General features: G+C 38.7%; 1 protein-coding gene across 6 annotated transcripts in view; it reads right to left on the reverse strand.

The window, feature by feature from the left end:
- LOC139954379 (uncharacterized) overlaps positions 1-21,503 on the reverse strand; it is an 81,181-nt gene that overhangs the window by 14,554 nt on the left and 45,124 nt on the right. For all 6 annotated transcript variants that reach the window (XM_071954141.1, XM_071954142.1, XM_071954140.1 and 3 more), the window contains 5 exons: positions 20,682-20,783; positions 17,844-18,026; positions 12,655-12,861; positions 11,211-11,358; positions 7,919-8,099 (listed from right to left, as the gene is read on the reverse strand). In XM_071954141.1, the coding sequence (XP_071810242.1) occupies positions 7,919-8,099; positions 11,211-11,358; positions 12,655-12,861; positions 17,844-18,026; positions 20,682-20,783 (821 nt within the window). The remainder of the gene's footprint in view (positions 1-7,918; positions 8,100-11,210; positions 11,359-12,654; positions 12,862-17,843; positions 18,027-20,681; positions 20,784-21,503) is intronic.

Raw genomic sequence — 21,503 nt, forward strand, 5'->3', positions numbered from 1 at the left:
TTCGAGTGAATAAATAATATTGAATAGGCAGGATTTGAACGTCCCAACTACAGATTAATGTGCTCATGCTCTACCAACTGAACTGTCTAGCCTATATGTTGGTGGTCTCCCTATTTTGTTAATATCCTTTTTCGAGGGTGACAGTCGGAAGCCATACAAGCATTAACTGCCGTATAGCCTGGGATCACACCAAAGTTTACGATTCAACAGGAAGCAACAGCAGAGAGATCACGTTAAGGAGTTGCAACTTTTCATTTCAAATATCTAGTCATAAAACAACAAGGAAAACTGGGTAGGCAAACTTTAATTGAATTGTGAAGGTGAGCATAAAAAAATGTACTAGCAAATTCAGTAATTATCAAACATATTGCAGAATTTATTTCAAGCCAGTATTCTCAGGAAGACATCTTAGAGTTTAGGAAAAAATCACATATTTGCAACAAAAATTATGATTAATAATAGTCGCACTACTTAAGTGCCTTTTTGTTTTAACCATTAAGAACAATCAACCCTCTAACACACAGGGTTTTGTTGATTTTGCTACTGCTCAAAAGATTGGTTCAACACAGCAACAAACAGGTTTCAGTAACACCATAATGGATATCTATTTTTTAGTCGTGTCGGTTTTGAAATGAACCGGTGGTTAATGACTCTCTGAAAACCTCTTTTAAGGGAACTCACTTGGTGTATCCCATAAGGAAAAAAAAATAACAAGCCTGTGAAAATTTGAGATCAATTGGTCATCGGAGTTGCGCGAAAAATGATGAAAGAAAAAATACCCTTGTTGGGTGGATTTGATTGCTTTTAGATATAATAAGAATAATTATTTCAGTGAGAAATAACCTCTTTCTCAAAAACTATGTTACTTCAGAGGGAGTCGTTTCCCTCAAGGTTTTATACTATCAACAGCTCTCCAATGCTCGTTACAAGTCAGTTTTGAAGTTAATATTTGTTTTGAGTAGTTACCAAACGTGTACTTTCCCTTTAACTATACTTCCACAATGCAAAGTTTTGAATCCTATTCCAACTTTACACTACAGGGTAAGAGTTATACCTATTTAGCAATGGATGACATTTGTCAGATTCCTCTTCCAGGCTGCAACAAGCGCTCTAAATTGTTTGCGTCATTATAATAGGGTGATTCAGCCAGCACTATTGATGTACAGGGGTTATCAAAACACACACATGACAAACCGCACTCTTAAATGTATAACGTATTAATATGGCTTATCACATGTCAATGCAATGTAAAAAGTTCTGGCATTGCAATTGTACAACATCAATCCGATCGGTGTGATCCATTAATTGGCTCGTCGTTCGAGTAGTGTAGGGCCTATATAATTTATTGACTAGGATTATTTTCAACTCAAGAATAAACACAGCATCAATTTTTTCAAATTATTGAGCGGAAGAATGATTCATACAATAAGTGACAGAACACTGAACTAAACTTGGCATGTTGACTGCGCGGAGACAAACGTATCACGGGTGTGATTTGGGATGACTGAAAGGGCAAATCTGAAGAATTGGTTGTAAGTCTGGGATCGGACTCAGTCATGCTGGTCATAGTGGAATAATCCACCTGAACACGTTTCCAGGGTTTTACAGGGCTTGCACAATGGACCACAGCAGAGCTGCTGGCATCGTGCATTGTTTTCATTAGCAACCTTCAGAAAAGCTCTCAAAACCTGTTTACATGTATTTACTCCTAATCTTGAAGGGATGTATTTTTTGTTTTTCTGTGTAAAGCACTATGATACTCTTTTTGTAAGAGCCCTTTATAGCACATTATCTTCCAGTACGCGCTAATCCACCAATCAGATGCTTGAACTACCAGGGGGATAACAACATTACTACTTCCTTTGTGCGCTTTGTCACAAGATAATGTTATGAAATTTGAAACTTTGCGGGTTGACGTACATGAAACTGAAAGATATATTCGTTGTAACACGCTCGCTCCTGGAATACGAAAAAATATAGTGCGTCTCCATCCTATATCCAACTCGGCCTTCAGACTAGTTGGATATGGGAGGGCACAGAAGCGCTATATTTTTCTGTATTCCACTCGCGCTTGTGTGATAACTTATATAAAGCCTTTGTAGTACAGTAGTGTAGTGCAATCAGGAAGATGTACAACAATCAGGGAGATCTTTAGAGCTGTAGTCAAAGAAATAGGGAACAAGTTTCCATATACAAAGAGATGTTTCTAAACTTGTTCATCAGAACATGGAAAGATGGGTTTATTTTCTGCAGAATTAGAACGAGTTGGCAGCCAGTGATTGTAGGATGTTTTTGACTATTTAAAGGTTTCAGAGAAAAACCTGTGCTTCTCGTCTTTTGCAAAGATTTAGAGGCAAAAGTCTATGTCTGGAAACCATTTATAAATAAACAAATACAATAAATCAGTATAAAAACAAACATTGACAAGCAACAGACTAGATGTAGACATATGTGTACAACGTTCATCTGCACGAAACGACAACTAACTTAAGATCTTTCAAATTCTATTAAAAAGTTCTTGGTTAAATGGGATAGAAGACTGGCACCAGTACTAATAGGATATTTAGACATTCTCAAAAGTTTTCTTTCAAACTTAGATACTGAACGTATTTTGTTGGTGTCTTTATCAACACCCATTCCATAGTGGTTACTTGCTGGATGAATAAAGTGTAAATTTCTCCTGACAGATGAAGGTTTCCAGGAAGGAAACAATTTGTTGTGATTTAAAGAAGTCGGACCCACAGAGAAATTCAGTCGCGATATATAGGCCCATTACACATGGCACCCTCTTTCATCCAGAAGACAAATCGTTTGGTAAAACACACAGATGATCTGATGGAGCGAAAAAAGATGGCTAGGCAGTTCAGATTCAAAACGATGGCCCAGCAATGTCATTCAGTAAAACTTGGCAAACAAGAGAAGTATCAAATATATGATCGATCCTTCAGAGTAATTTCCCCGTGTTTTGCATGAATTTGAAGGGGTCAGAAATGCGGGAAACGCTATTTGAATGGGAAAGGCCATAATAGAATGATCTTGTATCAAAATCCTATTTCTATCGATTATAAAACTCAACTTCTATTGAATATGATATCTCAACTTCTATTGATTATGATGTCTAAACTTCCATTGATTATGGTTTATCAACTTCTATTGATTATGATATGTCGAGCACCAAATGAAATTGAAGTTGGAAGTGAAAACCAGTCCAGCGTCTCTAAAAGGGTTTGGGTGCTTTGCGTACGACTCAAAACACAAACATCCACAGATTTCCCATCAATTTACACGGTTTGAAGATAATGGTGGTAGATTAAAAGCTTCCCTTTAAATATTACCTGCTGAGGAGATGTACAATGTATGTAGTTTTGGAGACAAAAATCAAACAATTTCACTAAAATAGTTTCTCTTTAAGTGAGACAAAAATTTCTTTGGCATGTAGAAGAACACGCGACTCTTCTAAAAATAATGCTCTATGATTTGCACATTTTAAACTTAGCGACTATTAAGGCGGAAACTTCTACAGGTAAATTAAATTGCATACATCTTCATTCTCAGTGAATAGGGATTCATGTCATGGCTAAAACTTGATCTCCAAAAGGTATCAAAACCCTAAAAACGTCTGACCATAAGCAAAATCATAGCTGGGTATTCAGGGAACATGACAAACATCAACCATAAAGCCTGATACACCCAAAACACACAGGTGCGGGTACTCAAACCGTATCCTCTGCTTACTCTAAACAAACCTTATTCTCATAAACAGCTGGCAATATTGGCAAAATGCTTGGCTTTGTTGGCATTTACTGAGTACAACACACGACTCTCTCTCCCCCTCTCTTTGTTGTCATTAAAGGCTCTGGACACTATTAGTAATTACTCTAAATTATTGTTACCCTAAAAGTTTACTTTGTAACAAGCAACTGAGAGCTGTTGATAATATAAAATAATGTGAGGAACGGCTACATTTGTACCTCTGAAAAAGTAGTTTTTGAGAAAAAAAGTAATTTCTCACTCAGACATTTGAATCTGAGAAAGACTTCGAGCCTGCAGCATTTCTCAGACATCTTAAAGCTCACAAATTTGTTTTGTACAACAGGGGTGTTTTGTCTTTCAATAGGCCTATTCTTTTGTAATTCAATGACCAGTTGAGCAAAATTTTCACAGATTGTTATTATATGCATCTATGTTGGGATTCACTGGTAAGTCAGAAAACTGGTCTGTGACAATCAGCAAAGATGTCCCGTGCCTTTAAACACACATCAGCTTTGCCTTTTAGCCTTTACACATAAGACTCCCAGATTATCGGAGGATGTTGAATGCGTATGACGTGGAAAGGAAATCAGGTTTAGCACTAATTTAAGACAAAGAGAATGTTTAATGTTTTCCCCCCAGGACCCCAGCCTCCTGTCATTTCAGGACTTTGAGTTTGTAACAACCTCTCAGGGGGGGGGGGGGTATTTATTTAGGGGGGCGTTCTTAAGTGTGGTGCTCTAGACCATTGCTTTAGTCTGGGCACTAATAACAATGATCTCTGCTGTCAAAAAGAACCTCAAAACATTGCAAATGTTGAATCCTTAAAATGCGTTTCTCGCTAAAGGTATTGGTAACTACTCAAAATGATTGTTAGCATAAAAAATTACTTGGTAACAAAGCAATGCAAAGCAGTTGGTAGTATAAACATTGCGGTAAAGGGCTCTCCAGAAGTAACACACTTTTTAAAAAGAGGTAATTTCTCACTCAAATAATAAAATAATTCAGCCCTGCTGTTTTTTTAGGAATCTGAAAGCTCACAAATTTTTTAACAAGGGTGTTTTTTCTTGCATTATTTTCTTGCAACTTTGATGACCAATTGAGTCAAAATTTTCACAGATATATGTTATTTTATGCATATAAGTTGGGATACACCAAGTGAGAATACTGGCCTTTGACAATTGCCAAAGGTGTTCAGTGCCTTTATCAGTGGTCAACTGGCCAATTGCCAAACATTTGAGACCAGTCGGAATACTCTCCAAGTGGTTTGGCTTAGGACTAGCTCAGTGTTGAAAAGCATGATCTCCATTTCATTTGAAAATATTGCCTGGTTAAAAAGCTGGTGGGACAAAAAAAATTAAAGGCAAACTCTATAATAATAATAATAATTAAAACTTATAAAGCACCATCTATCTAAGACTAAACTTATTCTGAGGCGCATAAAACAAACAAAAAGAGTAACAAAACAAAAACAAAAATACAAAATACGAAGCTTGGAAAGAAATGAGGGTACATTGAATAAAAATGTTGAATTACATTTAAGCGTGTTGGTAAAAATAAATGGTTAAAAACAGACAGAAAGTCAATCATCAGAAATTTTGAATAGGTGGGTTTTAAGCAGAGTTTTGAAAATGTCCAGAGACAGATTGTACATTTAGGTTTAGGAAACCTACATGTACACAACACAATTGCTTGATTTTAGAAAAAATGGGTAGGGAAGGAAAAAAACTCGAGATAAAACAACAGTATTAGCCATTTTATGTCAAACACATTATATAGATTTGCCCTTACAGAAAGTCCCTAATGTTGTATCATCACACCAAGATCATGAGCACTGCATGGTTGCTAAAGATAAGAAGCTTCCACTTAACCATAACGGAGTGGTGTCAAATATGAAGATTTGCGTGAATCAATCACTGGGAATAAATCAAGTCAAATTTCCCTCCGTCTTTGAGTCATGCTTTTCCCTTATTCATGCTGGGGTGAGGTTTGCTGTTCTCTCGTAACCACGTGTGTGTAACACGCTCTAGCAGCACAAAGAAACCCTTACAGTTTTGTAGTGGTTTGCAACTCCCTTCGTCTTAAAGCCATTGGACACATTCGGTACAGAATTTTTTTTTTTTAATAAGTTGTGATACTCGAAGTGTTGGCCTTGGACAATACTGTTTACTGAAAGTGTCGAATGGCTTTATCAAGTGTGTGGCAGGGACCAATTTCATCCAGAAATTTTGCAAAGCAAAATATTTAGACATGAAAGTTCTGTCACAGTGAATGTCAATATGGAGTAGCAATTAAAAAAAATTGTGTAACTTTTTGCTATGCTATTTACATTATGCAAATTCAAAGCGGTGTGCTTGTGTATAGAGCCTTGAACATAGCTACACCCTAAGAAAGTAACTTCTTAAGGGAAGCTTTCTACCATCAGTATTTTTAAACCATGTAAGTTTGACGAAGATGTGTGGACACTAGTGTGTTGTGTCGTGCGAAAAGTACCCAAACCCTTTTAAAGGCAGTGGACACTATTGGTAATTGTCAAAGACTAGCCTTCATAGTTGATGTATCTCAACATATGCATTAAACAACAAACCTGTGAAGATTTAAGCTCAATCGGTCATCGAACTTAAAAGAAAATAATGAAAGAAAAAACACTCTTGTCACAAGAAGTTGTGTGCGTTTTAGATGGTTGATTTCAAGACCTCACGTTCCAAATCTGAGGTCTCGATATCAAGTTCATTGAAAATTACTTCTCTCAAAAACTATACATGTAGCACTTCAGAGGGAGCCGTTTCTCACAATATTTTATACCATCAACCTTTCCCCATTACTCCTATTCCAAAAAGGTTTTATGCTAATAACTATTTTGAGTATTTACCAATAGTGTCCACTGCCTTTAAACATAAAAACAATGCATGGGCCGACTGCTTTTTGTCCTATCCAAAGGATATAGCAACCAAGGTTGTTGCTCAAAGACAAAAGTGTCATGACCAGGACTTGAACCCACATTCTGCTGATCAAAAACACTGTCTTTGAGTTGGTTGAGTCTGACCACTCTACACGACACCACTCTACACGACACCCCCACCCCATGAACATGCGCGTAAATGATAATGTGTTTAAGAATTGCCAAATTTGGTCAATATCATGTCTCACAAAGCATATTTCGGCTAAATAAGGAGAACCTTGTTAAGCACCAGTTACTTGTTTTAATATCGCTTGTGAACTGCCAGTTAACTCAACCCTTGTTCTTTAGTCATATAAACCATTTCTTTCTTCCTGCTGTGCTAAGCAGAAACCTGTTAAGCACTACTTTCTGCTCAAACAGCTCTCACAATAAGGATAAACACCAACGCTGTGAGCAGTAACTAGAAAGTATTAACATAGATGAACAAACGACACTACATCAACGACACCACAACAAAACCACTCGTCGCCCCCATTATCATATTAACCCCTTTAATTGGGGGTTTAACATGATCAATTTGTCCCCGGTAACCAAAATTCGGAGGGGGGGGGGGGGGACATGGGGAAGGGGGGGGGGTCATGGTAACCTTCCATAATCATCAAATACAGGAAATTGACTCTAATCAGTGATGATCAATATCAGCGACATCATGGGGGGGGGGGTAGCAATGAAAGATAACATATCATGAAATCATCACAGCTTAATTGATCAACAGGAACAACAACAAAAAGGAAAACAAAAATTGTTTATTGGAGCAACCTTGGTTGAAACGAGTTCAAATAGAGTGTTCACATGATATAAACAATAACCTGTATAATACAGTATCCACATGCGCTCCACTGCCTCTCCTCTGACAACAGAATTTCCGGAGGTCTTACTCAAATCTTGCCCTCCTGAGCAACTTTCTTTGCAAACAAGAAACTAATAGGGTACCAGTCGCAGAGGTACATGTATAAACCTGTATGATTTTTGGCTGGGAACCCATTACTTCTAGTACCCCATTTTTGTGCTTAAGCAGCTCTATGAATTAATATATGTTAAATTTGAAACGGGGATAAACAATATTAATTTTGGGTTTTACCCATATACACCGATGTGTGTTGCACTGTATACTACGTACTTTCCCCGAGTCCAGTGAACAAATCACAGGATCTATGAAGTTAGGCCCCGATCTTCAGATCAGTTTGCGTGATTTATTTATCTTACCTTGGCAATGGGGAATGGTAGCCAAAGCAAGCCATGATTCTGGTAGCCTCATTCTGTATCTCCATGTTATCAGCCCATATGATGATGGCTCTGTCCAGTAGTGTCAGGCCGTTCTCCTTGATGTAGTCTGTGATCTCCATGGACACCATGACCAGTTTCTCAGCTTCATCGTCTGGGTAACCTAAGGGGTAAAGGTCACACAGGAAAATGTATAAGTTATCAGATTATGTAGCAGTAGTGTCCTGGACAGTAACCGTGGTCCAGTGGTTAGACAGCACGACTTGCACTTATGAGGTTGTAGGTTCAAAACACCAAAGATAACCGCTGATTTCAAAATTACTAGGATATGTGTTTTCGTCTAGATACTGAATAACAATTGCTTGATTTCTTGGTTAAACCAATGATTGTATGAGAGAGATTGGCTGTTGCCGGCTTGGTGTTTATATCCCCTCGTGGTAGTTTGCCGAGTTCCCATGAGGGAAAGATCATCTAAACAAACAAACAAAACAAACACCCCAACAAACACCCCAACAAACACCCCAACAAACAAACAAACAAACACCCCAACAAACACCCCAACAAACAAACAAACAAACAAACAAACAAACACCCCAACAAACAAACAAACAGACCCAATTTCATAAAGCTATTAAACAAAAATTTCTTTTCAAATAAAGAAATTAGTAGGGCACCAGTCAAAGAAATATAAATTATTTAATATTTTGGCTGGTTACCCATGACTACTGCTCTTTCCATAAATTAAAAGCGACTGCCGGGACCAGAATTCTATTTTAACTGTCTAACCAGTAACTACATGCATGAGAGGGGGAGGGGCTATAGCAAGCCCCCTCCACCTGTTACAATCATTCTGTCTTCATGGATGGCGCTTTAGCCGATACAGTTGCGTATAATGAGTCACTATTGACCAATCACACTCGGCTTCCTGGAGCCCAAGTCCTGTACCGGGGAGTATTTTCAGAAACAACTGGATTACTTTGTGCTTCCCTCCAAACTAACATGTAGCGATGGGTCACAGATAGAGAGAGTTAGGATATGGACTTGGATGTGTCTCATCCAGGGTGTTGCAAAACATTGATATATTTAGAATAAGTGGCCTATATCATGCACTGCGTTAAGAAATTAAGTTAATTGTGGTTTAATAAAGGAAAATGTAATCATCATTTTTATTATTAGGGTTTAACTTTGTTGTAGGGGGAGACATCCATGAAAGGGACACGTTGCCTTGGATCGGGCGAGTTGGTCTATGAAAAGTGTTTGACACCATTCGATATGAAATGCATGGTTAGAGAGGTGTTTTAAGAATAGAGTATAATGATCCACATGAATATATGCTGCGAAATTACATGGTTATCCAACACGTTCAGCCATTTTGAGTCGAGTAAAAAATATGACTCCACAAATTGGTGTGCAGTGTTAGCTCAGATGCGTTTTCAAGGCATATTTGTGTGGATCATTACATGTATATGCTACTTTTTAACAAATCTTTTAACAAACGGCTTCAAACGCTTTTCATAGACCGCTTCGCTCAATCCGAGGCAACATGTCATTTTAAAACCAAACTATAAAGTTTTCCAAATTTCATTTTCAACTAAATTACAAAAGAAAAGAATTCTTTCAGGACAATTGATACTGTAACTTTGATTGTATCACTTCTGTGTTAAAAGTAAAGTTTTTGACTGACACTGTATACACATTAGGACCCCCTTAACAGATAACTTGTTTAAAAAAAAAAAAAAAAAAGATTTTCAGGAGGTTTACAAAACCACAGTGCTCTATATGACTTGACTCTTCCTGCCTGTCAGCTGCTAGATACTTTAAACCAAGTACACGTATAAACACGTTTCCCTCCCCAAGCAACAGGGTCAATCATGGGATATTATCACCATCATGTGTGCACGACGCTGCGGATGCGCAGATATCCTCTCCCAGTCAGATGCCCTGCATTTCATGTGCAACATTTGGATAAGATTTTGACAGGAGATCAAGAAGGGATCCGAAGTCTCTCTCCTTCGTACCGTGCCAATTTTTTTTAGCGGTATTGGTATGATGGAACGAGGAAGGGGGGGGGTCTGATCACTCTATCAAGAGTGGGTTGCGAACATCATTTATCGTCAGGGAAGTCGAGATTAGTTTAGCACAACAGGAACATTTCATTAATAACGATTGCGATGTTTACTACTATACACTTCTAATTAAATGTCTATTATGCATATTTGTCAAAGCGTTTCTATGGCAATCCACAGTCCAATAAAGGAGAGATAGCATTTCGAAACACAATGACTAAATTTGAGTCATCGTCCTTTAACTGATTAAATGTACAACTTGTTTCTGAATCTTGTTATCACTCTTTAATTCAGAGATTATAAAATCTACCCTCGCTATAAATTGTCAGCTATATAAAGACTTGTATACTTTCCAGTCATCATTCAAAGCATGCAACTTCTTCTTCAGCAATGAAACCATATTTGGACATATTAAAGCAAGTGGTGTAACAAGAGTGCCTGATTAGAATTTTTGAAGTATCGCTGGCCTAGGCCTAATTTATGGAGCACTGAAACACAACATCTTCTATGATCGACGGATATTTTATGCATACGTTGGGAAACACCAAGTAGTGAGAATTCTGGTCTTTGACAATTACAAAAGGTGTCCAGGGGTCGATTTCACAAAGAGTTAGGACTAGTCGTAACTTAGGATTAGTCCTAAGAGATATCGAAAATGTACAGCTAGTCCTAAGTTAGGACTAGTAACTCGTCCTAACTCGAGATAAGACTAGTCCTAACTCTTTGTGAAATACACCCCAGTGCTTTTAACATGCAACTTCCAAATAAATTTAAGGGCACACTAGAACAGTTACATACAGACACTGGACACTTATTGGTAATTGTCAAAGACTTGTCTTCTCACTTGCTGTATCTCAACATATGCACAAAATAACAAACCTGTCAAAATTTGAGCTCGATTGGTCGTCAAAGTTGCGAGATAATAATGAATGAAAAAACACACTTGTCACACGAAGTTGTGTGCTTAAAGATACTTGATTTTGAGACCTCAAAAATCTAATTCTGAGGTATCGAATTCAAATTCGTGGAAAATAACATCACTTCAGAGGGAGCCATTTCTCACAATGTTTTATACTATCAACCTCTTCCCATTACTTGTTACGAAGTACCGTTTTATACTAAAAATTATTTTGAGTAATTACCAATAGTGTCCACTGTCTTTAAGTACAGGTTTTTTTAAAGATGTGGTACATGTAAGTAAGACATACCTTGTTGGATGGCCCATGATGTAAACTGTGACATGGTGCATGTTAAGTTGGCTAGGACCAGACACACTCCAGCTACGATAGTAGCGTCGTTGAGGTGTGTCTCAAGTGTGCGTAGTAACACCTGAATACCGCTCTCTCTAACTGGGGCCTGGGGAAGGGGGAGAGAAGAAGGATTCAAAAGATTAGCAATGGGAGATTTTGATATTCATATTGTCCGTCAGTTATATAATTTCTTTAGCCTTACATATCTTTCCATATCCTCATTGCCAAAATGAAGGATTCAGAAGGAATGGGATATTAAGTAATTAAAAGTTCAAGTCCCTTTTTAATATTATTACAATTTTACTATTTTTTAACTCTTTCAGTGCCCCCCAAATTTGTTGTGTTGTATCCTTTTGTGAGGTTTAATAGAAAAATAAAAAAGTCTTTCTCAACAAACAAAATGTGTCTTGCTGATTTGTGTTGCCTTGGTACATCCCAAAGTCAATGTTATTTTTTGAGTGACAATGCCCTCTTGTGATAACATACATTACACGTACATATTGTGGGTTGTATAATACACATTTATGACGCTTTTTGAGTACATAAAAAACATTGTCAAGTACGGTAATGGCGCTTACGGAATACATAAAACAAATGGTTCATGCACATGTATGACCTTTGGCACTGAAAAAGTAAAATGTTTGATTACCCTTTACAAATAAAAGTGTTGCCAGAGCCCTGATTTTTTATAAAGGGACCTCCACGTCCTTAAACAAGCCACATGGGGGTGTCAATCTAAATTAAAGTGTGACTCAATCGGGACCAACAAAAAAACTTTGCTCACAAACTTGACACTTTACCCACACTGAAAATCCCCTCTATCCTGCCGAAGTGTTGAACCCAACAGAAGTTCAAGAGCAACTAATTAATTTAATCGGACTAATTAAAACACACTTCATTAAAGAACTGTACATGTGGGCCTCTCTTCCGTCAGCAATCGGAATCGAAGTCTGACTCAAAGTGGGACTGTAATAAATAACTTTGAAATTCCCAGAATTTACACCAGAGCTATTGAAGTACCAAGTATGTAGTAACATGTTTAAAGGCAGTGGACACTATTGGTAATTACTCAAAATAACTATTAGCATAAAACCTTACTTGGTAATAAGTAATAGGGAGAGGTTGATAGTATAAAACACTGTGAGAAACAGCACCCTCTGAAGTGACGTAGTTTTCAAGAAAAAAGTAAATTTCCACAAATTGATTTTGAGACCTCAGATTTAGAATTTGAGGTCTCGAAATCAAGCATCTGAATGCACACAACTTCTTGTGACAAGGGTGTTTTTTTCTTTCATTATTATCTCGCAACTTGGCCAACTGAGCTCAAAGTCACAGGTTTGCTATTTTATGTATATGTTGAGTAACACCAAGTGAGAGAAAGGGGTGAAATTCCGTTGTTCACCTTCTGAAACGGCGTCGGTCTGAACTTGGCCAGTGGCTCCAGGACCCTACAGCCATGCTCCTGGATTTGGGCCGAGTTGGTGTGGGCACTCATGGTACCCAGGACGGTGGCTGCAACTTTGAGGTCAATAAAGGTGGCCAGGTCATGTGGCGGGTGACTCAGGCGAGACAGCAGCCTGACCCACAGGATGTTGTGTTCCACTGGGAGCTGGACGGGAGGGAATAAGGGGGGAAAAGAGCAAACGGAAACGTTGAGAAAGAAGTCGCTGGGAATGAAGATTGGGATTTATTATTACAGCATGAGAAATAAGTGAAATACATTTCCTTTGTAACTGATGATAAATTGTCTCAATATGTACATTTTTGAATGATAGTGTAATGTAGAAATTGCCTCAATTTCAACTCTACAAGAGTCTTTCTCAAATGCCAAAGGAAACATTGAGAAAGCCGCTGGGAATGAAGTTTAGGATTCATTATTACAGCATGAGAAATAAATGAAATACACTTCCATTGTTGATAAATTGTCACTACAACAGTATGTACGGTGCATCATCAAATGACTTAGAAAGGTAGCATTGTTAGTGGTCTCATATTTTGACCCTAGCAGAGTCTTTCTCAAAGCCAAAGTAAACATTGAGAAAGCCGCTGGGAATGAAGATTGGAATTTGTTATTACATGAGAAATAAATGAAACGCATTTCAATCGTCCATCGAGGTTTACATATAAAATGGCATAGAATATGGCCTCATGTTCCAACCTGAGCAGGGCCTTTCTCAAAAGCCAAAAGACACAATCAGAAAGTCGCTGGGAATGAAGTTTGGCATTCATAATATGATAAATAAATGAAATGTGAGGTATTTCATTTGTTTCTCATCAGAAACAAATTGTTCAACCATTCTCAGAAGATTGTTATTATTATTTTGATGTGTGTTAGCACTGTATACTCAGTACTTCCCCCCCCCTCCCCCCAAGTCCTGTGAAAAAAATATCACAGGCATGTTACTTGGGTGAGATTCGAACCCACGCCCCTAACATAATAATAATACAAAAAACAAATAATAACAATAATAATAATAATAATAATAATAGACCATTGAGATCTAAGGCTACGGGACAGAGCCCGACTCGAGGAGTTACCGGCACAAAGGAAAGTGAGATCTTTCTTTTGCATGCTGTGATAAAACGAAATAATAATAATAATAAATAATAATAATAATAATAATCTATTCATTTATATCCAACTAGAATTTTCACAGAAGAAAACAAACAATCCGTGCACGTTTAGCAGCTGTATGAAATTTCCACATTAATGAGCAGGATAGACTGTAGGCCTTTGATCACGTTATCTCATTTAGGAATTTCCTCAAAGTTCACGTCTGTGTATCTAGCAAGGGGAGTGGATGATCTGTAGTAGAGGTAGGGGGCGCCTCTCGGATCTTATTCGCGCACTAACCTTTCTTATCTTGAGCCAATTTCAAATCAAACAAAATTACTTAAGAATAAGCATATTTTACAGGTACATGTATAAGCAGGAAAATTATGTAAAAGAAGTAGGTCTCATAATTCAAGCGTAGACCAACATACCTTGCATGAGCAAACTGAATGTTGAAGCACTTTTAGCGTCACTGAGTCACGGATATGAGCCTTACATGTATAAGAAACTACTATTATTACTGTTTCAATGTCGTGTTGAAGGATCCATTGTTTGGCTTGAATACAATCTTTAAATTTCAATTACCATATATATATATACAGAATTGTCTCCCAGAATTTGTCAAAACTTTGGGGCATTCTAAACCCAAACTGTTGAAGTTTGGCCAAATGACGCTGCAAATCACATTCAGGTCTTTGGAATGTTTTCTACGTGGTGTTTATCTTGGTTTTAAAAGCCAAACTGTGCCTTCTAGAGCAACGGTTTTTAATCTTCATGATTTTTTGTGAAATTGGTAATAATATCAACAGCTATTGTTATTATCGGCCAGATTTTGTGCATATCAGCTAACAATTTGTGCGTATTGGCCCGCAATTTGTGTGTATTGGCCCGATACGCTACCTTGTAATAAAAAGATGCACATTGCATTGATTCATGCATAATTATAAGAAATGAGGTAACAGATATTTCATCACACGTCTCTATCAATTGCCACCCATGCACCTCGGGTTACCGGCAGTTCAGTGAGGAGCTCTCTTGGGACAGGGAGTAAGTCTCCAGTCAGTCAGCTCTGAGTTTTGAAAAGGTCACAAGGGGTCAGCACTGTTTCAGGTGGGACGACCAAGGAAATAATGTGAGTGCACAAAAGTTTTGCCCGGTGATTTTAACTAATGTGCCCTTTCACAGTTATAACAACCTGAGGAAGACTACATACTGTGCGTCAACAGAAGCATGGGAAGCATGAGACAAGATCACATGAAATTGATAAATTTGACGGCAAAAACATGATGCTGATGTTGGTTGCTAACCCCTACTCCAAATTTGTTTTCCATCGCATCCCGTTAAAGGCTATCCCTCTACTGCCGCTTCCCAAGTTGAATCATAAACTCGGGTGTGATCCCTGGCCACGCGGCTGTTAAAGGTTGAATGGCTTCTCTGATATGCAACCCAAACAAAAATATTTACAAAATAAGGAGACCGCCACCATTAGAGATAGATAGCTCATGAGTCGGTAGAGTGCTGGCACATTAATGCAGAGGTCACAGCTTGAAGTTCCCCGCTCTAAAGTAATTTAAATTTTTTTTTTAATCACAAGTTAAGTTGTATTAAAATACACACACAAATTCAAATTTCAGAACACATTATTTGTGGAAATCTCTGCACAGATAAACATTACAAAACTTCTGGGTACACTAAAAGACCCTCCTTATAAGAATTCTTTACCGAGCAATTGGAAGGAATTGAATCTCTCTTACAGTCACACTGAATAATGTTCCCGAACATCTCTTTCGATGCTGAAATGTAGTAACCCCATAGAAATAGAACCCGGAGAACGCTGAGTATCTCATTGTGCGTGCGGTTTCATTGTAAGACCATTTTTATGGACGCGCACACGCCATTTTCTTAACGCGTGTATGGCAAAATATTTTGCCATACAATTTTTGCCATACAATGACATCATCATTGACCAATGAAAACACTAGAAATGGTCTATGTGCGCTGACATCTTGCCATTTTGCCATACGCGCGTGTCACACGATGATAATAATATGCCATACGCGCGTATTGCCCGGTATTTATACGCCGCGTCCACAGACGACACAGAGGGTGGTCAAGCTCAGCGTTCTTCGGGTTCTGTTTCTATGAGTAACCCAGAAAAAAAAGATTTGCAATCCAGCCCAGGCATTACGAGGTAGCATCGACCACAACCGACCAACCGTTGTGCATTTGGGTGTACTTTTTTAGAAACAGGAAATTCAATTAATCTTACATGAGCCGCAGCATTCCCCAAGGTGCTGGCCAGGTCACAGACCAGGCAGCTCCCGCAAACCTCACAGGTCCACGCCGGACGAGGCTTTTCTCTCACATTAAAGATTGATAAAAATAAAAATAAACTGGCCAATGTCTAATTTCCCTGCAACTCCCAAGGCCAACAACCCCCACTCTTGAACCTCCATGGAAGGTGAGATGAATTGGGGTGATAGAAAACCCTTGTCTCTTTGTGGGGCAATCAGGCCTGATACTTCACCGAGGCAGCAAAGGAGATTGCCTCCATGCCCCCTTGTCATTGCCTTGGTGCCCTTGAAATGTTCCAGTGGAAATTTACAATGTCCTCATATGGTGGCCTTTACTTGCCCCTTCAAAAACGGGGGTGACAAATAGCCTGTGTCTCTTTGTGTGGTACTCATACAGGCCTAACTGATACTTCACTGAGGCAACGAAGGCAATTTGCTCCGTGCCCTTGAAATAGAAATGTTCAAATTCCCCATAGAGTGCCCTACTACCAAGAAGAAAATGCCTTGGTGCCCTTGCCCTTTCAAAAACAAAGCATACAGGCCTGGGTACTTCATATATCTTTTCACAAACACCCACTGTGCAAGCGCTAACTGTTAAATGAGGTGCATGCTGGTCTAGCTAACAATCAAACTTGATCGCTAGCTAGACCAGCATGCAACTCATTCAATGCTTACAGTGCACATATCAAGTTTTTACAATAGAGGTCTATGGGTGCTGCGTTAGGGGTGGGGGGGGGACCACAGATGTTGCAGCCAACAGTTGCCGACTGCAATCACAAGGATCAGAATCTCTTCCTCTTACTCAGCGATGCATGTGTCATCACGGACTGTCATGGAGACCATCTTAAAAGTGTTTGTAAACTGAGCATGGCGTGATCTTTTGATCAGCACCAGCAGTAAACAGTGGCTGTTGGGCAAGGCCCATATCAAGATTACACTGTAAGCTTGGAGGTAAATTGCAGGGAAATAACATGATCATTCAAATGTGATTAGGGATAACTGTGTTTTGATGATCTACTCAGAATCTTTAACTTACACGTTCCATGAACACTGACATTTTGCAATGACATTGTGCATGTCAGGATAAAATACACCATGCCTCAAAATAACATGCGGCCCCCATAGCAATTACCAAATGAAAATGGTTGTGTCCCTTTAAGAATGAAATTCAAGGCGTGAATACTTAATGGTAAAACGTCTACCGTCATGACATTGAACAGTTTGTATACAATCATAGTGTAAGGGAACTATAGTATCTTGTAGGAGTTACATGCTGTTAATCATATCCATTTTGCATACAAACCTGGTCTCATGTTTTGACCTTTTTAGCAGTTTTCTACAACAAATTGTGAGACAAACCATTGTTTATGGCTTCATAATGAGGAAACGAATCAACCATTTCACTTTCTATAAGCTTCACAATTCCCTCCAACAAAAAACATTCCTGGCCATGGGTTGTGTTGTTCTAGTCCTTACCCAGTAACTGTTTCAGTTGAGTTTGTAATGAGTAGTCAACGGGACTGGATAACGAATTACAAAACAAACATAAAACCTACCAAAGGGAACGCAAGACTTTCTGATGATTTGTAAAACTTATTGTCTGCAACCTGTGCCTAATTTCAAAGAGCTACTTTTAAAAGCAGAAAATATTGCTTTTTACCAGTTTCTGCTAAGCAGAAGTAGGCAGGATCCGACAAAGACAATCAATGTTTGAGAACCAAACTAGGTTTTACCAAAACTCACCGGTGAAAACCTCAGCAAGTCTAAGAGCACCTTGATGACTACCCGTGGGTGTCGGTTGTCATCTCTCGGACTTTCATTGTCGTTACTGAACAGGCTCAGATGAGGGTGCTCTTCTTTATCCTGCTCTTCATTCAGCTCCTCGATGAAATTTCTCAAAACTTGTGCGTCAACTTCACTGATGTCCTGTGCGGAAGAAAGACATAACCACTTCACAATCTAATTTTGCATTCTGACAACTGAAAAAAACCCGTCAACAAAATAATGTGAATGTTAAGTTTCTAGCATGACTTTTATCCAACAACTAACTACTCTCCATACTTCTGATTGGTTAACATCTGTGCGATATAATCCCTGTACCCAATCCCTGGGGATTTATTTTTGCACCCCAAGTATTGAACAAACTCTGCACACCTTGCACTTTATTAGATATCCACACAAATGCAACCTCGTTCCCAGGGGTGATCGATCTCACCGCGCCATTTTTTCCCAGCATGCCTTGCTCGATCATAACCCCAGTGGTGTAACTCCAAAATATCCAAATATAAGGGATATTACAATTAGTCCTGTGGTTGATCCGTTCTGTGTTGGGCGTTAGTCGCACACACGCTGAAAGCGCTGTGTGTAATAAAAGTCATAAACTTGCCTTGGCGTTCAGTGTTGAGCGACAAAAAACGTGAATACGTACATCTTTGTACGCACGCGTTTCGGCGTATAGAGCTTTTTGAAGACGCACAGCGTTTCATATTTTGCGCGTATATGATAGCCAATCAAAGACAAGGATCGGAGTTTCCCTCCCAGGGGTTAGAGCAGAGCAGCGTGATACGGCGCGCTGCCCATGGTAGCAAGGTTGACACAAATGGGACGCATGCAAGTTTCAATGTTTTGACCTCAGCGATGGCGGCCAATGCATGGAATCTATAGACGGATTGCACAAAGCGTCATCGACCGCCATATTTCATGATCAACAATGGAAAGGTGCGCGCGTGTACGCGCTTTGCATAACTCTCGGCCAATGGTAGCCTTGCTCGCGTGCATGTTTCATCAATGATGGTGGTCATTGATGTCATGTGCAATCCATATTGAATTTAAACACCTACCTGAGCTGATTGTTTTCAACGGAAATGGTATTTTAACTTGTTTATAATGCACTTGTTCACCATTTTAATGTAATTTTGATACGTGTACACTTCTGAATTTCTCGTAATTATCGATTAAAAAATCAGGCCCCAACCCAAAGGTTTTGAAAAACTAAAAACACTTTTGCCGTTGACGGTGCACGTCAAAGGTCAATGCCGCTGACGTCATCTCTGGGAGCTTGCTTTGTTATGCCTCCATGCTGCAACAAAGCGGCTTTACAAATTGGAGCTCCCAGAGATGACGTTTGGAGAATGATTACGTAACGGCTTTTCGCAAATCTCTCAGAAGAGCGCTGGATAAGGGCATTCAAAAAGATTATTTTTTTACACAACTGAATTCTATTTATAGTCATATGACTCGATTTCCTTAGTCATTGAAAACATTTTAAGTGAAATTTAGCAAAGTTTACGACTTGACATTTTCGTTCAAGCAGGTCTTTAAGACTCTCTGCCATCTTGTTTACAGCATAACCATTGGCAACACTAAACAAAAAGGACTTGGGTAACTCATGTTGCCGACTGATAAGGGTCGCCTGATGTCATTGGATTTTTGGTTGCTGTTTGGGGAGAAACATTAGTCACATAAAAATCAACTGCAAGTTTAAAGTAATGGAACTTGAGTTAAAGGATCCAATCATTTCAAAGGATTATGATAATAGGCCTAAGCACAGGCAAACTCTACCATGAGATTCTTCACACTGCAAGTGAAAGTGAATGTGAAACCATTTTCTCTGACGTAGGTGATAAAGACATACTTCTTTCTCTTTGATATAGTGAACTGCACCTCCCTTTCACTGGACCTTAAGCATTGACGTCATTAACACAAACAATTCTTCTTTTTGTTTTCTTTTTGTTTGGAAGTTAACCTCAAACAAGGCTAAAAACCACTCTTGGTAAGGGGCTACAGAAAATATTAAAGATGAAAATAACTCAGGGGAGCTGAAGGTAGGAGTCGATATTCCTCTGAAAACAGTGTGTTGTTGGATTGGGGAATCATGCACTTGACAAGGAGTTCCAAAGAGGTGAAGTACATGGAATAAAGTTGTTGAAGTGGCTCTTTGTTCCACATCTCAGCAAGGCAAGCTTTTTGTGGATAATCCTTGGATATTTGTGTACAGTATCTATCTTGTGTTCTTTTTGGGTCTATCTTATTTCATTATCTTTTCTCTTGTTGTTGTGTATGCATTTTGTGAATGTTCTTGCTGTATTTTAATCCCAATACATTTCAACCGATCAATCAATCAATCAACCTACAACTATGTACATGGTTGGTTCAATGAGGAGAAACCTTCATTTGACCTCTCTCATCAAGCCAGCTTGACCTGGGAACAACAACTTTCTTCAAAGTGCAATCTTGTATACATGTAGCAAATGAAACTGAACTTTAAGTAAACATTATGTGACAACAAAGTTTACCGTTTCCTAATGTTGACCGCTTTTTGACCTGATTCTCAATCCCCTATTAAAGCGGCATTGAAATTAACTTGAGCGGATGCTGAGATCAACACAGATAGAGCAGCATACCATTACATACACACGTATACAGGTATCAGATAACACAGGTTGTAACCTCTTTAATCCCTACAAATGAATACTCCGACATTAAACAATCCCAACACCTGTTTCTTTATGGAGCCTGCAGGTTATTTACAAAACTATCGAAAAGACAGCTGCCTCTACTATCTTCATCGACATGTCCTACCTGTAAAGCTTTGAAGATTTGGTCTACGAGGAGTGGCTCCAGACTGTCCTCCAGAATGGCAAAAAGCTGCCGGGTCAGATAGGATGCTGCAAGACTCGCAATCTGTTGAAGAAAAAAAAAGGAAAAGAAATTGACTTAGAAAAAGAAATGCTATCAACGTTGTCTATTAAATCAAATCTGATCAAACAAGAATTGTCAGCCTTGATGTACAGCATCAGACCGACCAATTGCAAGTTTTATTCTAGCTACTTGAGCAACAAAGACAGGTCTTTGCGAGATCTTTCCAAGAGCACTAACAGGCTACCAACCTCCAATGTGATGCATGTTGCTTCGGGGACTACAAGTAGATCCGAGTTGTTATCTGCTAAAAGCGTAACACAAAACTATTCTACCATGTCTACTGCCTATAGCCACTGGGCTAGCTCGATGGTCTAGTGGTTAAACGATCGGCTCGAGTAACGCAAAGGTCTCGGGTTTGAATCCCCCCTGAGTAGACAGTGCTTTATTGCACATTGGTGTAAGGGTGAAAACAAATTGTAAAATTATTCTAGGTTAATCAGTGCTGAATTTCTTGGTAGTGCTTCCAAGCAATGATATTTTGCACAACATTGATATCAACCACTTCACGGCGGATGATACTCAACATGTCTTTATAGCCAAAGTCAGAGATTCATATTTTCTCATAAGAGAACAACAATTATCCTTGTGCTTATTATGATAACCTCTTTTGTCTTTTCTTTGCCAAGTCTTGTTTTCATTGTGGCAATATTTTCAATAAAAGAAAATTATTCCGGAAACAAAATGTTTCCGAAAAATTAATAG

This window comes from Asterias amurensis, chromosome 2 (genome assembly GCF_032118995.1).
Source record: "Asterias amurensis chromosome 2, ASM3211899v1".
NCBI classification, from domain to species: domain Eukaryota; kingdom Metazoa; phylum Echinodermata; class Asteroidea; order Forcipulatida; family Asteriidae; genus Asterias; species Asterias amurensis.